The sequence below is a fragment of the Lepidochelys kempii genome, chromosome 5 (assembly GCF_965140285.1).
Source record: "Lepidochelys kempii isolate rLepKem1 chromosome 5, rLepKem1.hap1, whole genome shotgun sequence".
In the NCBI taxonomy this organism is placed as follows: Eukaryota; Metazoa; Chordata; order Testudines; family Cheloniidae; genus Lepidochelys; species Lepidochelys kempii.
In genome coordinates, this window is record NC_136384.1 from 136,109,200 (window position 1) to 136,128,196 (window position 18,997).

Below are 18,997 nucleotides of genomic sequence, written 5' to 3' on the forward strand. Positions count from 1 at the left end.
GTGCCGGACACAGGCTCTGCTCCCTTGATGGCATTTCAGAGTCCCAGGCAGGAGACGGGACGAGGGCCTTGCAAGGTGGCTCTGGTTGTGAACCCCCAGCAGCCTGGTTTGTATGGGATGAGGCTGGCATGCGCCTTGCATGTGTGTTGAGCTGCCCGTTCCATCAGGGCTGTTCTCCACCTGGGGCTTCCTTTCACTGGCAAGGTTGATTCCCGCCCCCCAGCGCCTGTTGAGCCGCTGGGTATTCCCCCACACACACCTGCGGCAGCTGGGGACCCACAGGGGATTCCCTGCAGCTGTAGTGGCTTCTGGCTGGGGGTGGCAAGGGAGCCCCCGCCAGCCCTGGCTGGAACTGTTCTGTGCAGAAGCAGCTGCGCTGCCTCCCACCCAGGCTACGAAGCGGGTGATGGGAAGTTTTCTGCTGACTCCTTTTCGGGAGTAGAGGAGGGAGCCTAGCCGCAATTCAAGGCAGTGAACCCAGCCCCCCCCCATATGCAACGTAACACAAGTACAATTAACAATACAAAATCCACAGCAACACCGAGTCCTGACCACTGCAGTGTGGTCCAACATCCGAGCCACCCCCAAAACACTGCCTCTCCTCCTTCGACAGGGTCAAGATCTTATGGATCCAGTTGCTGGCAGTTGCAACAAGCTGCCCCCTGCAGGTTTTGTATGCTTTTGTCCATATCATAAGTCCATTGAATGTTCACAGAGAAATGGGATATTTTCCAAACCAGCTTGACCACTTGGTATGGAATCAGGCCATATGCCCTGGTTTGATTATTTACAGCAATAAGATTCATAGATCCATTTGTGCACCATAGTCCAGAAAGCAGCATGTAGATGGGTATAGTTTGGTTATGGGCTGGTGTAATTGTGCCCCCAGTAATATGTACATTCCCAGCAAAACACCTTATACACAGTACACCCAATTGTCCACCCCTTGCATAGGCCATTGATCCTGCTCCTCTATAGTCAGAGGAGAGGGGCACATCCAAACATCATCTCTTGATTTACACCATTTTACACACCCCTCCATTGATTCCCAGTGAGCTCCTCCCCTTCTCATTATTTCCATAGGGCTTGTGGGGACCACCTTAGTTGCCATTCCATTTCCAGGTACCACGGTAGCTATTACACAGATGCTGGCCTCCTAGCTGAGCATTCTGCATTCCCATACACATCTCCCCCACCCCAAGGTCAGCCTTTTGAAGCCATCCCCCACCCATGTCATGAGGTTTTTCGTTCATTAAAACACAACAATGCTAGCAACAAGACAAACACCACAAAACATAGATCCATGGTATTCTGGGTTATTCTTCCGCTGGGACCAGCTTGCTTGTAGAGTGTCTGAAAAACAAAAGAAACAACTTCCACCACCCACTAGTGGAGACAGATTATTGCTTAATAATAATAATACCACTTTCTTTTACAAATTTCCTTGCCAATTGCAGGAAAAACAGAAGAATTACCTCCAGGCTGTCCTTATTTTGTTCTATAGTCAGGCTAGTGAATTACCCCACTCACTGGTCATTTATGAAATTCATGAGGTGGTGTACCTCAGTTTCCCCTCGTGTACAACAGACCATGTTTGCAATAGTTTCTCTGCTGTACCAAGCTTTAAGTTTATTCTCCGGTAATAGCTGAGACACAGCTTCAGATTTTAGCACTGTACACACACACACCCACCCTTTAGGGTTAACCTGTCCCCCTTATTTTCAGGCTTGACTTGTTTTTTTCACCTCCCTTTCCTGGAGGGCCATAATCTGAGTCTTCTAGTAGCTTGTTTGTTGACCAGATGTATTCATTATTTGCAGCTCCTTAGTGCCCATCAGCTAGGTAATTTGCATTTACACAGAGGCTTTCTGGCTTGCTTTTGGATCCAAAGCTATTAGCAGCTCAGAGACAGTCTTAAAAGGGAAACATTCCACTTCCACCAGAGTTCTGATTACTTTCCACTTTCATCTCCTGCTCCAAAACACACAGAGATCTGAAAAAGAAAGCACAACCTATTGTGGCTCCTTTTGGAGCCCTATTAGGATTTTATTTAAGTACCATGTTTTGTTCTCATTTCTTTTACCACTTCTCCAATATACACTGCACACGTCCTGGGAAAATGCACATTCCTTCCATAGTCTAACCTTCATAACATTATATTAGCCATATTAATTTTACACAAGGTGTAACTGCTTCCCCCATGCCCACAGAGTTTTCATGCACACCCACCAAAGCAACAATCTGATCCCTCAGAGCCACCCCAAGGCTTAGTGTTCCCATCATTCCTCCCCTTTTCCTTTTCTTTTTCCTATGCACACACACAAAATTCTCTTTTGCCTAACATCCGTTGCACTGTGATTACTGTTTTACACAACTGTACCTTGATTACACTCCCATCTTGTACAACTAGACACAACCAGGGGCAGCCAAGTTAAGTTCCAATAGAAACCCCTTACATCCTTTAGTGATTTTAATTACATTACCCAATAGTCAAATAATTTTGATCAGATCATCTCTCTGCCTGCAGCAGCCCCTTATAGACCATTTCTGTGGGAAAAGGGCCCATTTCCCCTCAGAATAGCTGTAAAGGCTTCTGGGGACAGAAGCCTAGTGGTGGTAGTAGCCACTCGACCTGACCCCCTTGGATAATTTAATTACCAAGCTTCCATCCAATGTGACTGCACAGAGTTGCACACACAGTTACATTTCTATAACTGGGTTGTATCATTTAACAAAAACTTCCTTCTTGTACCACCACAACGGTTACCTTTTACCATTTCCACAACTCCCAAATGTTTACTTTCCTGCAAACCCTGTATTATCAATTTTTGCAAAAGCTATTTGTAACTTTTCACTCACTTCTTTAAATCACTTACTCCTACATTCAGTTCTTTAAGGTGGTGCAATTTGTCTGTAACAACTCAGCCACCAAGTACAATTATTGCCACACAGCTGCCTTAACCTGTGCGGTCTTCGCCTTGAGACTGTTCAAAGAGGCAGTAAAACATTTGTCTCCATGGATGCCCATGGATCTTTTACTCCAAAAATTCCAGTGGAATACAGCAGACCTCCCTCATACTTTGTCCAAAATAACTCACAAGTATCCAAAGTACCCTCCATTGAAACTTCAGAAAAACAAAAGTGTGGAAAGGCGGGGGAGAGGAGGGGGGAAGAGGTGGAAAGAAACCAATTAAGCCGGTCAGGTCAGTTTAAAGTATAGGCTACCAGCAGCAAATTAAGTAAACTGAGGAAAAGAAGAAAAGGACATCGTTAGCTCTGAGCCAAGAGTGGGCTCCCTGGGTTGACACAGTTGGGAACCCTTATCCCCAGGTTCTCATTCTGGCTCTGGGAGAAGAGTGGGGGTTACCACCTGCTCCTGCAAACCCTGCCATTTTGCACTTTGAAACTCCCCCCTCCTTCTTTCTCTCCACTCCCCCAGGACCAAGTCCCAGCTCCAGTCTCTAAAGGTCGTCTGTTAACTCTGCTTTTGACTTTAAACCCTGTTGTGCCAAATCATCTTTAACCACCCCTAACTAATTTACAACCCTTCAGCAGCCCTTGCTGAAGCAGCACCAAACTTGAAAGATTCCTGGCAGCTTCCCATAATGCTGCCCTCACTTCAAACCTCTCACAAGGGGACTGAAGTGTCTCCTTTCCCTGGAAGGCATTCAGTCCCCATGGGCAGGGACCTTCTTCCACTACCCATATACCAAGGAGGGTGGGCTCCTCAGCCACCCCCCATCCCTCTGGGTCCCCTAATACTTCCTCCATTTCCTTTTTAATCTCATCCCAGGGTGACCCCTGTACCTGGTATGGGCCCTGGTTCTTCCTTATCCATTTATCCAAAAAATCCTTTACCCTGGCTTGCCAGAACCCGCAACTACCATCACAAGAGATTTCGCGATACCCCCTCCAAGCAGCTGCGTGGACTGTTGGGGAGGGGGACTTACAGGCTGCCACTCACCTATCCGATACGATGCATCTGAGTCATCGGCACCAAGATGTTAGGGGGCTTATTCCTTCACCTGCTTACTTCCCTGGTCCTTCTCGCATGAACAGAGAGCAACAATACCCGAAGTCCAAAGGTGCAAACAATTCGATGTTTATTGGGGTGAACTTCCAGCAAGCATGATTCCAGTTTCCTTCCTTAGTATCCCCCTTCCCAGCTCTGACACCACAGAGCCTTACACCTGTGTCCCTGTTCCCATTCCTGCCCTTAGCCAAACACTATTGCAATTTCCCCAGCCCCATTCCCTGTTCCCATTTCCCCCTTTAGCAAAACATGATTCCAATTTCCCCACCCCCATTCCGTTTCCATTTCACACCCCGCCCCCACACACCTCCTGATTGACTGCAGACTATATAGTAAAACTTGAGTTCTGCTTAGCTATACCTTAACCAATCATTTTCCTGAAATTTAACTAACCAATCCGAACATACTGTAACATACTATGGACTATTTAACCAATTATATCCCACCACCTTAATTAGTTTACACCCAGCAAAATTAATTATACAGCAGACAGAAAATCACAGAACCAGACAGAGATTATACAAACAACGGGGAAATGGGGACTACAATGATAGAACAAACGCAGAAGTGAGGATTTCACATCCCAGCTATTGATAAGTGAGTTCTTGCCAGACAGGATGCTATCAAACTAAGTTTCCTTTTACATCTTCCAGGCACTTCCCTTTCTCTGGAGGCGATAGGCATTATCAGGACAGGATTGTATCCGAACAGCCCAATAGCACCTGATTTCAGTGTGACTGGTTTGGAATGTGAGGATGTGACTGTTCGCTTCCCAGCTTAGGGCTGCCGCTTAGCCAGAGGCCTTAGCCTAAGCACAGGGCCTCAGACTGTCACAGTGAGAGAAGGCCCTTACACCAGCAGACAGTGATTTTGATTCTTTCTTTTATACCTCTAACTAGCCAAGTGATAAGAATACATCTAAATTCTTAAATTCTAGGCCTTTACAATTCTGAATTTGTCCTCTGTACGTAACACCACACAAGCACAACACCTTGTAGACACAGGTTAGGACAGTGAGTTGGGATACACTGAACTGGTCAGGCCAGCAGACACACACTCCCAGACACCAGTGCGTCCCTTGCCCTCCTCCACTGGGGTGCTGTTAGAGTTACAATCCCGTCTACCAACAAATCCCACCCTCACCCCCCTGCTAAACTGACCCAACTCCCACAACAGCAAAGTTTTAGTACATTTGTCCTTTGAGCTTGGAAAAGAGACGGCTAAGGGTCCATTTTGGTCAATTTCATGGTCATAGAATTTTTAAAATAATAAATTTCATGATTGCAGCTATTTAAATCTGAAATTTCACGGTGTTGTAACGGTAGGGTCCTGACCCAAAAAGGAGCTGTGGGAGGGTCACAAGGCTAATGTAGGGGGGCTTGCGGTCCTGCTCCCCTGACTTCTGTGCTGCTCCTGGCAGCGGTTCTGCCTTCAGGGCTGGGCAGCTGGAGAGCGGCAGCTGCTGGCTGGGAGCCCAGCTCTGAAGGCAGAGCCACTGCCCCCAGCAGCGCAGAAGTGCGGATGGCCGGGTCTGGCATGGCCACCCCTACTTCTGCGCTGCTGCCTGCAGAGCTGGGCCCTCCGTCAGCAGTCGCCGCTCCCCAGCCGCCCTGCTCTGAGGGAAGCAGCAGTGCAGAAGTAAGGATGGCATGGCATGGCATCACCAGCCTTGCTTCTGTGCTGCTGGGGCGGCGCTGCCTTCACATCTGGGCACGTGGCAATATCATACCATGCCACTCCCCTAAAGTAGCCTTCTGAGCCCCCCACAACGCCCAGTCGGAGCAATGCTGGTCTCCCGTGACATCTGTCAAGCATAGGATAACAGCGCACACACAACCAGATTTCACCAGGGGAGCCCAGATTTCATGGTCTCTGACACGTTTTTCATGGCCCTGAATATGTGTAAGGCAGGGATAGGTGGGGAGAGTGAATGAGGAAAAGTAATGGCTGGCTGCTTTTCTTGAGCTGGGGCAAAGAGTAAGCAGCATAACTGACGAAGTTTGGTGTGTAAAAGGAACAGAGAACAAGCCAGACAGGTGAACAGCAGACGGGATAGTGTCACTAATGGATGGGTGCAGATTATGTTTGGTAAATACAGAATCTGCACCCATCTATTGGTGACACTATCCCACCTGCTGGAAAGCGAAAGGACAAGACATTCATTCTGAGGCAAAGGCTCTTTTACTGGTAGTCTAACACACCTACAGCAAAGGGAGATTTGGAAGATTCATGGCACAGCTCAGAGATGACAGTGCTAAGGCACTCATCCACCTAGCACTGGGGAAGGAAGGCCACAAACACTGGGAGGAGACCTCTGTATATCTGGCCATGGCAAGGCCAATGCCACATAACGAAAGCTCAAGCTACCAGTGTTGAACCAGGACACTTTATAGAGAGATGAAGATCCAGTGGTCAGCGCAGGGGATTGGACGTGAGGACCAGTGAGCTCTGCTACTGACTAGCTAGGTAACCCATGGACAAGCCGCCATCTCAGAGCTTACAGTGATTAATGTTTGTTGTAAGTGAGTCTCTAGAGGCTGGTGAAGTGACGACAGACCAGATTCTTTCTACTTTGAAACATTAGACCATAAACCATTTAACTACTTAGCGATGTGGATCATTCCCCTTCAGTGTATCAGATACCACAAGTAGATGAAGTATACATCTCTGAATCCTTTCAGCTCTCTAGAGCTGGATGGCCTTATGCTACATCTTCCCTTGCATGCACAGGGGATGTGAGGTGTGTGATGTACCGGTAGTAGGAGGTGAAGGTCTGAGGCTTTGAGGACATTTCTCTTAAATATCCCCTAGGGTAAAGAAAGGACATACAGCATGGGTTCAGATCACTGTAAATGGGTATGTACTGTCCCTCAAGAAGGACGGTAAATTCCCCCACACAGGAACTGTCAGCAGGATCAGCCCAAGCTAGTCAGAAGCTCTGGTTCACATGAAAACTGGGGAACTCAGTCTTGTAAAGTAGGTTGTTAGCTGGGAATACACCAAAATCCACAGATCTAACATGAGATGAAGGTGCACTTAATGGAAACCATTCTCATGAGCATTTGACTGTCCTAAATGAAATGAAGGGGGCAAGAAGAGGGCGAAAAAGCAGGCTAGGGAGAGGGGTGTTAACCATCAAGGACAGACCGACCATCTGAGCAGACTGCAAGAAGCTGCTGCTTTTTTGGGTTTTGTTTTTAAGTAGGAGGAAAAAAGCGGGATTGTTGGAATGCATTTTCTTCACCCAAACGCAGAAGGCAAAAGGTGCCTGCAGCTCTCACAGTGCCCAGTATTTGCAGCCGTCAGGACGCACGCAGGTTGTTCTGCTGCGGACACCTCCACGTAAAAACAAGTATAATTCTTACACTCTGGATTCAGGGACAGGGTATTTCTGAAACTATCAACAAATGAGGAATCAGTTCAGATGTGATGTTTGTGTTCGTTAAGGAGCGGATGAAGCAGAAATTAACAGTTTGTAAATAAACTCAAATTTTGACAAGCCTCAAATGCCATTAAGTTTGAAAAGAATGAAAAAAGAGTCCAGCAAGAAAATAAACAAGTCACCAATAATTTTTATTGATAAATAACATTTTACTTAATCTGAATTTTCATCCCAACATTCTAACGCTACACTAGTGAACAAAGTGCAAGTTCTCTGAAAGTCAATTCAAAGAAAACAGAAACTTCTGTTAAATACAAGCATCAGATTTTTCAAACTTACTGCATTCATATATTCAAGATCATGTAAACAGCTAAATTTCTCTTTAAAAGCCTGCTACAGTTTTTATTGCTAAAGAATCTGAATTAGTTGCTATAGTGTCAGAAGCAGTGATTAATTAACCTTTGAAAGCTCCACAAAATATTGAGACATAAAGTCATGAATCCATATATCAGTATCTGGTAGTGCGGTGTCCACTAAGTAGGTCACTATTTTTCGATCCCAAGATCTTGTGCTTTCATTAACTGCTTGTATCAGTGCCACTAGGGGTTTCTTCTCTACATGGTTTCGAAACACTATTGATGCTTCTTCTGACCACTGTTTGCATTTCACTCCTAGGAAAAATATAAAGCAAATAAGGCCATTTAAAGAAAAGACTGATTTAAGTGACAAACTCCCAAAACCAACGAAAGCTTATGCTCAAATACATTTGTTAGTCTCTAACGTGCCAGAAGTACTCCTGTTCTTTTTCCCCAAAATCAAGATTCTTAGTAATTCTACACTTGAAGTGGAAGACACTCAAAGTAGTGCTATTAAAGAAAGTGAAGCTAACAAAGTTCTGTAAAAACATTTCAATCCTTACTCTTGTTTCAATGGCTGTTTAGCCTCCCATGTAAGGATCATCAACTGTGTCACATTGTGGAAAAAAATGGTTACTAACCTTTCTGTAACTGCTCTTTGAGATGTGTTGCACACGTCCGTTCCAATGTAGGTGTGTGCATGCCCCAAGAACAGTTGCTGGATTTTTTTTTCCCCCCCTTAGTGATGTCTGTCAGGTTGGCTCCAGCGCCCCCCGATGTTGGATGCTCACAGTGCCGGTATAAGGGGCCACGCCAAGCCCACCGACAACTCCAACAGAGGGGGCAGTGGGCAGGACTCAGAAGGGACGTGTGCAACACATCTCGAAGAACAAGTTACAGAAAGGTTAGTAACTGTTTTTGCTTCTAGTGCTTGCACACGTCCATTCCAACGTAGGTGACTCACAAGCAGTTCCACAGGAAGTGGGCTCAGAGTTCAAGTACAAGCTGACTGCAAGACTGTGTGGATGAAGCTGGCATCATCTTGGCCCTGTTGAGTAATGGCATAGAGCACGGAGAACGTGTGCACCAAGGACCAGGTTGCTGCCCTGCAGATATCTTGAATTGGGGCTTGATCTAGGAAAGCAGCCGAAGAGGGCTGAGATCTTGTGGAGTGAGCAGTCAGGTTAGGTGAAAGAGGGACTCCCGTGAGTTTGTAACATGCCTGGATACATGAGGTAATTCAAGACAAAATCCTCTGGGAGGAGATGGGGAGCCCCTTCACTCTCTCAGCTATTGCTATGAACAGCAGAGTCGATCTGCGGAATGGTTTGGTCCTTTGAATATAAGGCTCCATGGCCCGTCTGACATCCAAGGAGTGTAGGCGCTGTTCTTATCTATATGCTTAGGGTAGAATACTGGTAGAAAAATTGCTTGATTGCAGTGGAATTGAGAGACCACTTTCGGGAGGAAATTTGGATGTGGGCACAGCTGTACCTTATCTTATTTGAAGAAGATTGTATACGGAGATTCCAATGTGAGGGCTCAGATCTCCGAAACCCTCCTGGCTGAAGTCACGGCCACTAAAACTGTCACTTTCCAGGAGAGATGCAACAGTCAGCATGTTGCCAGTGGCTCAACGGGCAGGTCCCTCAGCTTTGACAGGATGAGGTTTAGGTCTCAAGAAGGTATTGGGTCCTTCAGCTGAGAGAAACACCTCTCCAGGCCTTTGAGAAAACAGACGACCATTCTGTGTGAAAAGCCTGATTTGTTGTCGACCTTAGGATGGAAGGCTGAAATGGCTGCCAGGTGGACCTTGACGGAAGAAAGGGCCAGACCTTGTTGTTTCAAGAGCAGAAGGCAGTTTAAAATAAGCTGCAGTGAGGACTGTGTAGGGGGAGCCAGGTGGAGAATCGTTTCCACTTTGCCAGGAAAGCTGCTCTGGTGCAGGGTTTTCTGCTGCCTAGTAGGATTCTACGAACCTGCTCCAAACAAGCTTGCTCTTCAGGATTCAGCCATGAAGAATCTGGGCTGTCAGATGAAGAGAGATGAGGTTTGGGTGGAGCAGCTGACTGTGGGATCCTGGGTGATCAGGTATGGATACAATGGGAGCCAGATTGGAGGCTCTACTGAAAGGCATAAGAGGGTGGTGAACCAGTGCTGTCTCGATCATGTTGGGGCTACAAGGATGACATGTGCTCAGTCCTACTTAATCTTTGACAAGTGGAATGGGGAGGGGGGGAGGGAGGTGTAATACAGGAAGGCGTCTGTAAGGGACTCTGGGCTGTGGTCCTACAAGGAGCAAAACTGATGGCATTTCCTGTTGGTATGCGTAGAGAACAGGTCTATAAGGAGAGTCCCACACTTCTGGAAGATGTCTTTTGCAATGTCCAGTTGAAGGGACCACTCATGGTGAATGGAGACGGACCTGCTGAGGTGATCCACAAATTGGTTCTGCGTACCCAGCAGGTAAGATGCTTCTCAGTAGATTGAGTGTGTAATGCAGAACTCCCACTGTCAGATTGCCTCCTGGTATTGGGGGAGCAGGGGAGGAGAGAGAGAGAATGCTCTCCGCTCTGCCTGTTGATGTGGTATATAGTGATTGTATTGGCTGTGAGACCTGAAACTGCCTTGTCTGCAATGTTGGTTAAGAATGTCTGGTAGACCAAGGGGATTGCCCAGAGTGCTCTATGATTGATATGGCGTGAGAGCTCTTCTTGAGACCACAGGCCTTGAGTCCTGAGATGCCCTAGGTGGGCTCCTCAACCCAGCACTGAGGTGTCGGAGACCAGATATACAGATGGTTGGGGCCTCAAAAAAGGTACTCCTACACTGGTTCAGCCACCAAGTCAGTGGGTCAAGAACTTCAGATGGAATGGTAAGTACCATGTCCACATGATGTCATGAGGGTGACTACGCCATGGCCAGCCAGGCCCGGAGAGGTCAGAAATGTAGCCTTATGTGTTGTACCACATATGTGCATGATGCCATGTGGCCCAAAAGGCTCAAGCATATCCGGACTATGGTTATCGGAAGTACCTGGAGAGAGCTTATCAGGGTCGAGATTGAACAGAAGCAATCCTGAGGAAGCATGGCCTTCGCCTGTATGAAGTTGAGAACCACCCTGATGAACTCTAGCCTTTGTACAGGGATAAGGGTGGATTTCAGGTTGTTTATTAACAGGCCCAATGCCCAGAAGGTCGATTGGATGAGAGGGATATCAGATTCCACGTGAGTTTTGAACCGGCCCTTGATTAGTCAGTCGTCAAGATATGGGAAGAGGAGAACTCCCTTTCTCTTGAGGAAGGCCGCGGCTACCACCATACACTTGGTGAAGACCAGTGAGGCATCCAACAGCCTGAATGGCAGAACCACAAATTAATGAATCTGTTTCACAAATCTTAGGAACCTTCTGTGGCTTTGGAAAAGTCAGTATGTGTCTTTTAGGTCAAAGGGAGCATGCCAATCCTCTGGATCCAATGAAGGAATGATGGAAGCCCAGGAGACCATGCATACCTTTAATCTCTTGAGATAGCATTTGAGCAGCCACATGTCTAGGATTGGTCTGAGCCCTCACACTCCCTTGGCTTCTGGGATTAGGAAGTAATGGGAATAAAACCCCTATCCCCATAGATGGTGCAGAACCTCTTCCATGACTCCCACCCAAAGGAGAGATTGGACTTCTTGTTCCAATAGTTGCTCGTGAGAAGGGTCCCTGAAGAGAGACAAGGGAGGATGGGTGGAAAGGTGCAGTGGACAAAAATTGGCAGGTGTAACCTAATTCTATTGTGTTTCTGAGGTAATATGTTTCCAGGCATTGAAGAAGAGGGACAGTTGGCTGGAAAACGAAGGGTAACTGGGTCCAGAATTGAGGGGATTGAAATGTCATCCTTGAGCATCTTGTCAAAACGAGTGCTTCAAGGTGCCTGCATGTCTAGGGGCAGAATGCATAGGCCCTGAGGAGGAGGTTGGGGGAGGGGGATCTAAACCCAAACCCCTTATTTTTCATCCTCCACTGCTCCTGTCTGGGAGGCTGTGTAAAATAGCATCCAGTCTGCTGAGGCCTGTAGTGTCTTCTGGATGCTGTTGGTGTATACAGACTCAGAAATTTTAGGGTTGCCTTAAGGGTCGTTAAGTCTGTGCAATTTGGCATCTGTTTGCTCTGAAAAGAACAAGGACCCTTCGAATGGGAGGTCCTGGAGGATCTGCTGCACCTCTTGGGGAAACCCTGAGGACTATACCCACGAGCTCCTGCACATGGTAACAGCAGTGACCAATGATCTGGCCGCAGAATTAGTGGAGTGTAAGGCTGCCTGCAGGTAGACCCTGCCTACTGTCTTCCCTTCAACAAATGAAGAGAACTCCTATTGGCATCTTGGGGAAGCATGTCCTTAAATTTTTGGATCACCTCCCACATATTAAAATCATAGTGACCTAGCAAAGCTTGCTGGTTTGCTATACAAAGCTATAGCCCACTCGTCGAATAGGCTTTCCTGCCAAACAAGTCCAGCTCTTTGGGGTCGTTTGCCTTGGGCGCTTGACCCTGATAGTCCCGGTCATTGGTGGCTGCCACCACTAGGGATCCTGAAAGAGAATGAGAGAACAGAAATTCATACCCTTTAGCTGGCACAAGTATTTTCAGTGTGTGTGTTTAGCTGTAGGTGGAGAGAAGCGGGGGTCTGTCAAAGCGCCTTAACTGAATCCATGATTGCCTTGTTAAGAGGTAGAGCCACTCTTGAGGGACTGGTCCCCTGACAAGATATCTAATAGGCCGTGTGTCACCTCTTGACCACCTTGGCTTGAATACCAAGTTCAAGGCCATCCGCTTTAAAAAGTCCTGGTGAGCACTGTGGTCATCTTGGGGTAGTGATGCACCAGTAGCCACCAGCGCCTCATCTGGGGAAGAGGAGGAGGCTAAAGCTGGTTGAGGGGCCTCTGCCCCTTCCTCTGTCTTGAACGAGACCTGTGGAACCTGCTCTTGAGGTTCGGCACTACAGTCTGGGTCTGGTGTCTCTTAGCGTGGTACCAGAGACATCCTACTTTCCGAGGCCACAGAGTACAAATGCCTTGAGACAGTGCCCTGGCCCAGAGGAAATCCCCACAGGTTCCAGAAAGGCCATTGCATGGGTGTTGGTCCCCATGGTCCCATAGGCCAGCGGTTCTCAACCGGGGGGCTGTGAGCCTTTTCAGGGGGTTGGTGGGGTCCCCCAGCTGAAGCTTGGAGCCCCAATGCCCCCTCCAGGCAACAGTCAGAGAGCTAAAGCCAGCAGCTGGGAGCTGCGAGCCCTGGTGCCACGGCAGGGCAGCAGCCAGGAGCTGCGGGGCTGCAACCCTGAGCCCTGTACTAAATCCCTGAGCCCCGGTGCTGCTGTGGGGCTGAAGCCTCAAGCCCTGGTGCTGCTGTGGGGCAGAAGCCTCAAGCTGAAGCTGGGATCTGTGGCAGAGCCCACCTGCCCCCACAGGGCTAAAACTGGGAGGTAGGGCTGAATCTATGAGACCCAGTGACAGTGCTGAAGCTAGCCAACCCTCTCGGTACTAATGACTGGTGCCGTGGAGAAGTCAGGGGCTATTAGAGGGGGTTTTCCCCACAGAGTGGTCACGGTGCCATGTGAAAGCTGGGGGATGGCTCTCTGCTGCTCATCGGAACTGGCAGTGCCAAGTCCTGGATCTCCGGAGACCCTGGCACAGGCAATGTGAGCAAGTCTCTAGCAGCTGCAAATGCCTCCAGGACTGACAGTACCATGAACTGCTCAGTACAAGGCCTGCTGGAGGATGGTACTTCCCATGTTAGCGTATGCAGAGCTGGCATGGGTGCTGGGGAGAGAGTGCGAGACCTGCATCGGGCCGCTCTATCTCAGTCCTCTTGCCTGCTTCCTTTTGGCACCAGGGAACGACTTCTCCTGGTGCTTACGGTGCCTCTTAGGCACTGGAAGGAGGACCTGTGCTGGGATTCTCGACTGGCAGGAGGCACGCTCCATACTGAAGCTGAGGTGCTTGGTGCCAAGTCCGAGCGTGGTGCCGATGCTGGTCTCAGGGCTGCCTCCATGAGAAGGCCTCAATCTCACTGTCTAGTCTTTTGGGGTGCGGGGTTTTAAGTCCCTAATGATGTGGCAACGGTCCTTCCTGTGAGCTTCCCTTAAGCACTTAACCCAGGTCTAGTGCGGGTCGCTCAATGGCATCAATCTGCCGCAGGAAGTGCAGGGCTTGAAGCCTGGTGACCAAGGCATGCCCCAGCACTGGGCAGTGGACAAGCCTTGCCAACTAAATGTGGAGGCATCCAAAACACATTAACTACTATTGCTACTATCAAACTACAAGAACTATATACACAAAAAAAACAGAAAGAAACCACGAGGTAAGATTGCCTGAGCAACGAGGTAAGTTCCAGCAGCCATCACTGGCAGTAAGGAGGAACTGAAGGGACGCAGGCTCGGTGGGGCCCCTTATACCAGTGCTATGACTGAGCTGCACCTGGAAGTGCTGGAGCCAACCCAATGGATACCACTAAAGGAAAAAAATCCAGCAACTGTACTTGGGATGCGTACACACCTGCATTGGAATGGACATGTGCAAGCACTTGAAAAAGAACTTGGTAGCACGCAGAAAGGGGGTCTAAAAAAAGTATACATTATTTTCAGCTGTGATCATCCACATTTCTGGAAGAGAAAGGCAAGTGCACTGACTCTGAATAACTGCCAGCAGTGGTCTGGATAATGTGATTATTGAACATTTTACACATAACTAAGAACATTCGTAGTAAGGCACTTTAAAGAGGGACAGGTACTTTGCTCACTGGCCCCTTTTTCAGGATTCATTGACCCTCCGGCTCAGGGAAGTGACATATCTTATAGCAGCCTTGTATTTTAGTAATTTCAAAATTGTAAAAATATTCTGAATAAAAGTTTATTTCCACCCCTAAAACCACACCATCTAATAAGATGTCTGCCACTTGTCTGAACCCCAAGGTGGCTCCATAGTGCAGAGGAGATGAGCAGTAGTATTCAGCAATGATACATTCAGTGGCATTCAGCACAATGCAGCTAGCTTTCAAGTGATGAGAAGATGGGGAAGAAGCTATCCTAAAAGTGTTAGTATAGACTGGTTACCTGCTGACTGTCCCTAACCTCTTGCACAGTCGTTGATGAATTCAGCACATTACCTCACTATTCGCTAACTTTTTTATGAAATCTCTGCAGGTCACCAGGGCTACACTTCGTGGCCCATGAAGCCTAGTATGATGTTCCTCGTACTCAGTAAGTTTGGAGACCTCTAACTACCTAGGCTCATCTCAGCTTGCATTTTGCAAGTTTGTAGCCTAACAGTGACTTCAAAATTTAAATGAGCTACTCTTACTAGAAGTTTGTCGTGACTGACCTGTAAGTCTAAAATAATTCCTAGACCATGCCATGACCTGGGCCTGCTGAGGGTTGCAAAGATCAAGATCCACACGCTTTTTGAGGAGAAACCACTGCATGGATGTGGCCCCTCACCCCAACCTAGGCAGCTGCCCAGCAAAAAGGGCTACTGTGAGCTCCCTCCAGGACAACAGTTGTCTCCCTGCAGCTGAGATGAGGGACAACCAGTACAATCTCTGGTTGTAAGGAAAGCCAGTTCAGCATTGATCAAAGAGAGCCAGTAAGAAGAGGCTTGCTGCACTGCCAGTATTAACAGCCATAATCTCCCCTCTCTGAGGGACAGGAAGAGCGACATGGAGGACAAAGGACAAGGAACCCATCTCCCACTCTTGTAGCGACTGCCCTATTCCACTGACAGAAGACACATGAAAGGTTTGGGGTAGAAAACAGTAGAAAACAAGTACAGAGGAGAGTAATGGTGCATGGAAACAAGAGGGTAATGTGGGATGCAAAAGAGACAGTATTGCATGAGAGAGCACAATGGAGAAAAGAGCAACTGTTGAAGAATGGGAGGAAAGGAAATACTGACCTAGATAGTCAGATTCTGCTTTGGCCGCACAGTGCAGGCATAACTATCTACTTAGTAAATTCCTCAATGCCAGAAGACTCCTTGGATAGCGTAGGGACATGCTCAACTGGATCATATACAACCCCAACACAGGGGGATGGCCAGAGTGCGACTGCACTCCAACGGTAACCCTATGGGCACCTCAGCCCCTTGGCAACATAGCCAGCTGGAGTAGTTTAGAGCAGTCTCAAAGTCACCCTAAGCTACATGAGAACACAGACCAGTGGAGAACCAGCTCTACGACTGGACACCCACAAACTGTGCCTTTGTGCCTGATTGCACCCAATACATACTAGGCACAGCTGAAAGTCTGGGCTACTACTTTTCAAATGAAGTGGAGAAGAAAGAAGCAACTGTAATGAAGCAAATAGTGAGAAAATGGTGAGGGTTACAGAATGAGTTGGAAATGGAAGAAGAAAGATGGAAAGGAAAAAGCAACACATTCACTCTTAGGCAAGCAAATGTTGTTTATTTCCACTCATGCATTAGTTGTGCTTCCCTGAAGAAGTTCTGCACTTCTAAACTGGTGGAGAAGAATGGGTTGGATAGTTACTGAGAAAATAGCAATATTACTGAATACTCTACATGCCAGAGATCAGCAACCAGAGAAAAAGAGAGAAAATTATAATTCACCTAAATAAACTCCATTTAGGCAGGGCACAAAAAAAAAAAAAAAAAAAGATTGTTGGCCCTCCACAAATCCAAAAATCTGCCCTCCTCCCCTGCTCAGATTTTAAAAAGATGTTTATGAGAGTATAATGGACAATGAGAGCACAAGCTTTGCAGTTAATAGAAACTATATAAACATGGCCTTCTCGCTACATCAAAGGACCTGAAAACAAATTTTATTTCCCTTCTTCCACTCTCCCTTCTAGAAGTCACTTACAGGACTACTATTTCATCTGCCCCACATTTCATATTGCTTGGAATGTGGCTGCTGAGAAAGTTAAATTAAGATGCCTTTCAGTTTCCGTAACATGTGGTTAATACAAATTCTCTCTCATTAGAGATTAATTTTTTTTTAAAACAGTAGTAATAAAACTGAATTACTAATCTCTCTTGTACAAAGACGAAGGGTGGAATAAAAAACAATGAAAACAATTCTAATCTATTCATTATTTTGTAAATTTGCAAAATGCTTACTATAAAATTTAAGTGTACACTATGCCACTATCCTCATAGCTTTATACGCCAAATATTCTTACCCACTTGATGCCCCTCTATTGTTTAGAAAATTTTATCCAACAAAATTACAAATACTTGTGACCTACCTGCAAGCTGAGCGGTTATAGCTTGAAATGGTAGTTTTTTGAACATGTCCATTAGAGGCTGTACTTTTCTGATGCTGACAAGCTCATGTTTACCATAGTCCAACTCATATACTGATACCAACCCATTTGTCAGAATTCCTTTTATTAACACCCTGTGCCACCTAAATGGTATTTAAAAAAAGGGTGAAAAAAGAAAACAAAGGGTAGATTTAAAGTATGATTCACACAAACTGAATGCAATCAGAAAATGCTTTAACTAGAAGAATGGAAAACAATAGAACTGAATAAAAAACTCTGAACGTTTTTGTTTCAGACTGACAAAAAATTGAAATAAGAATTCAAGAGCAGGTGGGTGAGGTAAAAACAGTTCTCTCAAAGAACAATAATTACGAAAGGTAGGTGTGTTGCTCATGTCCGTTCCATTCGTGGACGGTGGAGATTTTTGCCTTAGCAGTGTCCAAAGGGTTGGCTGTAGCACTCTCGAATGCTACTCCCACGTGTCGGTATATTAGGCACCACCAGCCCTACACCCTCTCAGTTCCTTCTTGCCTGCAACTCTGACAGAGGGGCAGGAGGGTGAGTAATGGAATGGACATGAGTAACAAAGGTAGGTAACCGTTTTTTCTTCTTTGTACGCTTGCTCATGTTGATTCTATTCTAGGTGACTCACAAGCAGTATCTCTGGTGGCAGGGTCAGGGTTCAGAGTCATGTGGCTTGCAGCACTGCTCTGTCAAAGCCAGCATCATCTCGGGCTTGCTGGGTGAGCGCATAATGAGATGCAAACATGTGGACAGACGACCAGGTAACGGCCTGGAGATATCCTGAATCAGCACCTGGCCCAGGAAGGCTGCCGACGAAGCCTGCGCCCTAGTTGAGTGGGTAGTCACGGTCATTGGTGGAGGCATCTTTGCCAGGTCATAGAAGTAATGGATGCAGGCTGTGATCCAGGACGAAATCATATGTGCAGACACTGGGCGACCTCTCATCCTGTCTGCCACCGCAACAAATGTGTTGACTTAGGAAACGGCTTGGTCCTGTCGATGTAGAAAGCAAGCGCCCTTTGACGTCCAGGGCATGCAATCTGCACTCCTCTTCCTATTTATGAGGCTTCAGAAAGAAGACAGGTAAATATATGTCTTGGCCAGTATGAGTGGTAGCCGTGTTAGTCTGTATCAGCAAAAAGACGAGGAGTCCTTGTGGTACCTTAGAGACTAAGAAATTTATTTGGGCATAAGCTTTCATGGGCTCAAACCCACTTCATCGGATGCATGCAGTGGAAGATACAGCAGGAAGATTATATACATACACACACAGAACATGAAAAATGGGTGTTGCCATACCCACTATAACGAGAGTGATCAGTTAAGGTGAGCTATTATAAGCAGAAGAAAAAAACCTTTTGTAGTGATAATCAGGATGGCCCATTTCCAACAGTTGACAAGAAGGTGTGAGTAACAGTAGGGGGAAAAATAAGCATGGGAATGAAGTGAGCTGTAGCTCACGAAAGCTTATGCTCAAATAAATTGGTTAGTCTCTAAGATGCCACACGTCCTCCTTTTCTTTATACATTTTGTAAACACCCTTGGGGCAGACAAGAGACCAAAGGGCAGCACCATGAATTGGAAATGGCGCCTTCCAACCACAAAATAGAGGAATTGTCTGTGACCCTGGAAGATTGAGATATGGAAATAAGAGTCCTTCAGATCAAGGGAGGTGTACCAGTCTCCTAGATCCCGGGAGGGGATGATGGAGGCCAAGGAGACCATGCAGAACTTCAACTTTTTGAGAGGCTTATTGAAGTGCCGCAGGTCCAGAATGAGTCTTAGACCCCCTTTCACTTTCAGGATTAGGAAACAGGAGTAGAACCCTTTTCCCCTCATGTCCCAGGGGACCTCCTCCACTGTCCCCATCTGCATGAGGTTCTTAACCTCTTGAATGAGGAGTAACTCATGAGGAGGGTCCCTGAGAGGGACA

General features: G+C 47.0%; 1 protein-coding gene across 8 annotated transcripts in view; it reads right to left on the minus strand.

Moving 5' to 3' along the window:
* Positions 1-7,587: 7,587 nt before the first annotated feature.
* Positions 7,588-18,997, minus strand: part of TDRD7 (tudor domain containing 7) — a 106,387-nt gene continuing 94,977 nt past the window's right edge. For 7 of the 8 annotated variants that reach the window (XM_073346061.2, XM_073346058.2, XM_073346059.2 and 4 more), the window contains 2 exons: positions 17,023-17,183; positions 7,588-8,086 (listed from right to left, as the gene is read on the minus strand). In XM_073346061.2, coding sequence (XP_073202162.1) covers positions 7,866-8,086; positions 17,023-17,183 — 382 coding nt within the window. In that variant the 3' untranslated portion in view covers positions 7,588-7,865. The remainder of the gene's footprint in view (positions 8,087-17,022; positions 17,184-18,997) is intronic. The other variant, XM_073346062.2, reaches the window with a different exon arrangement.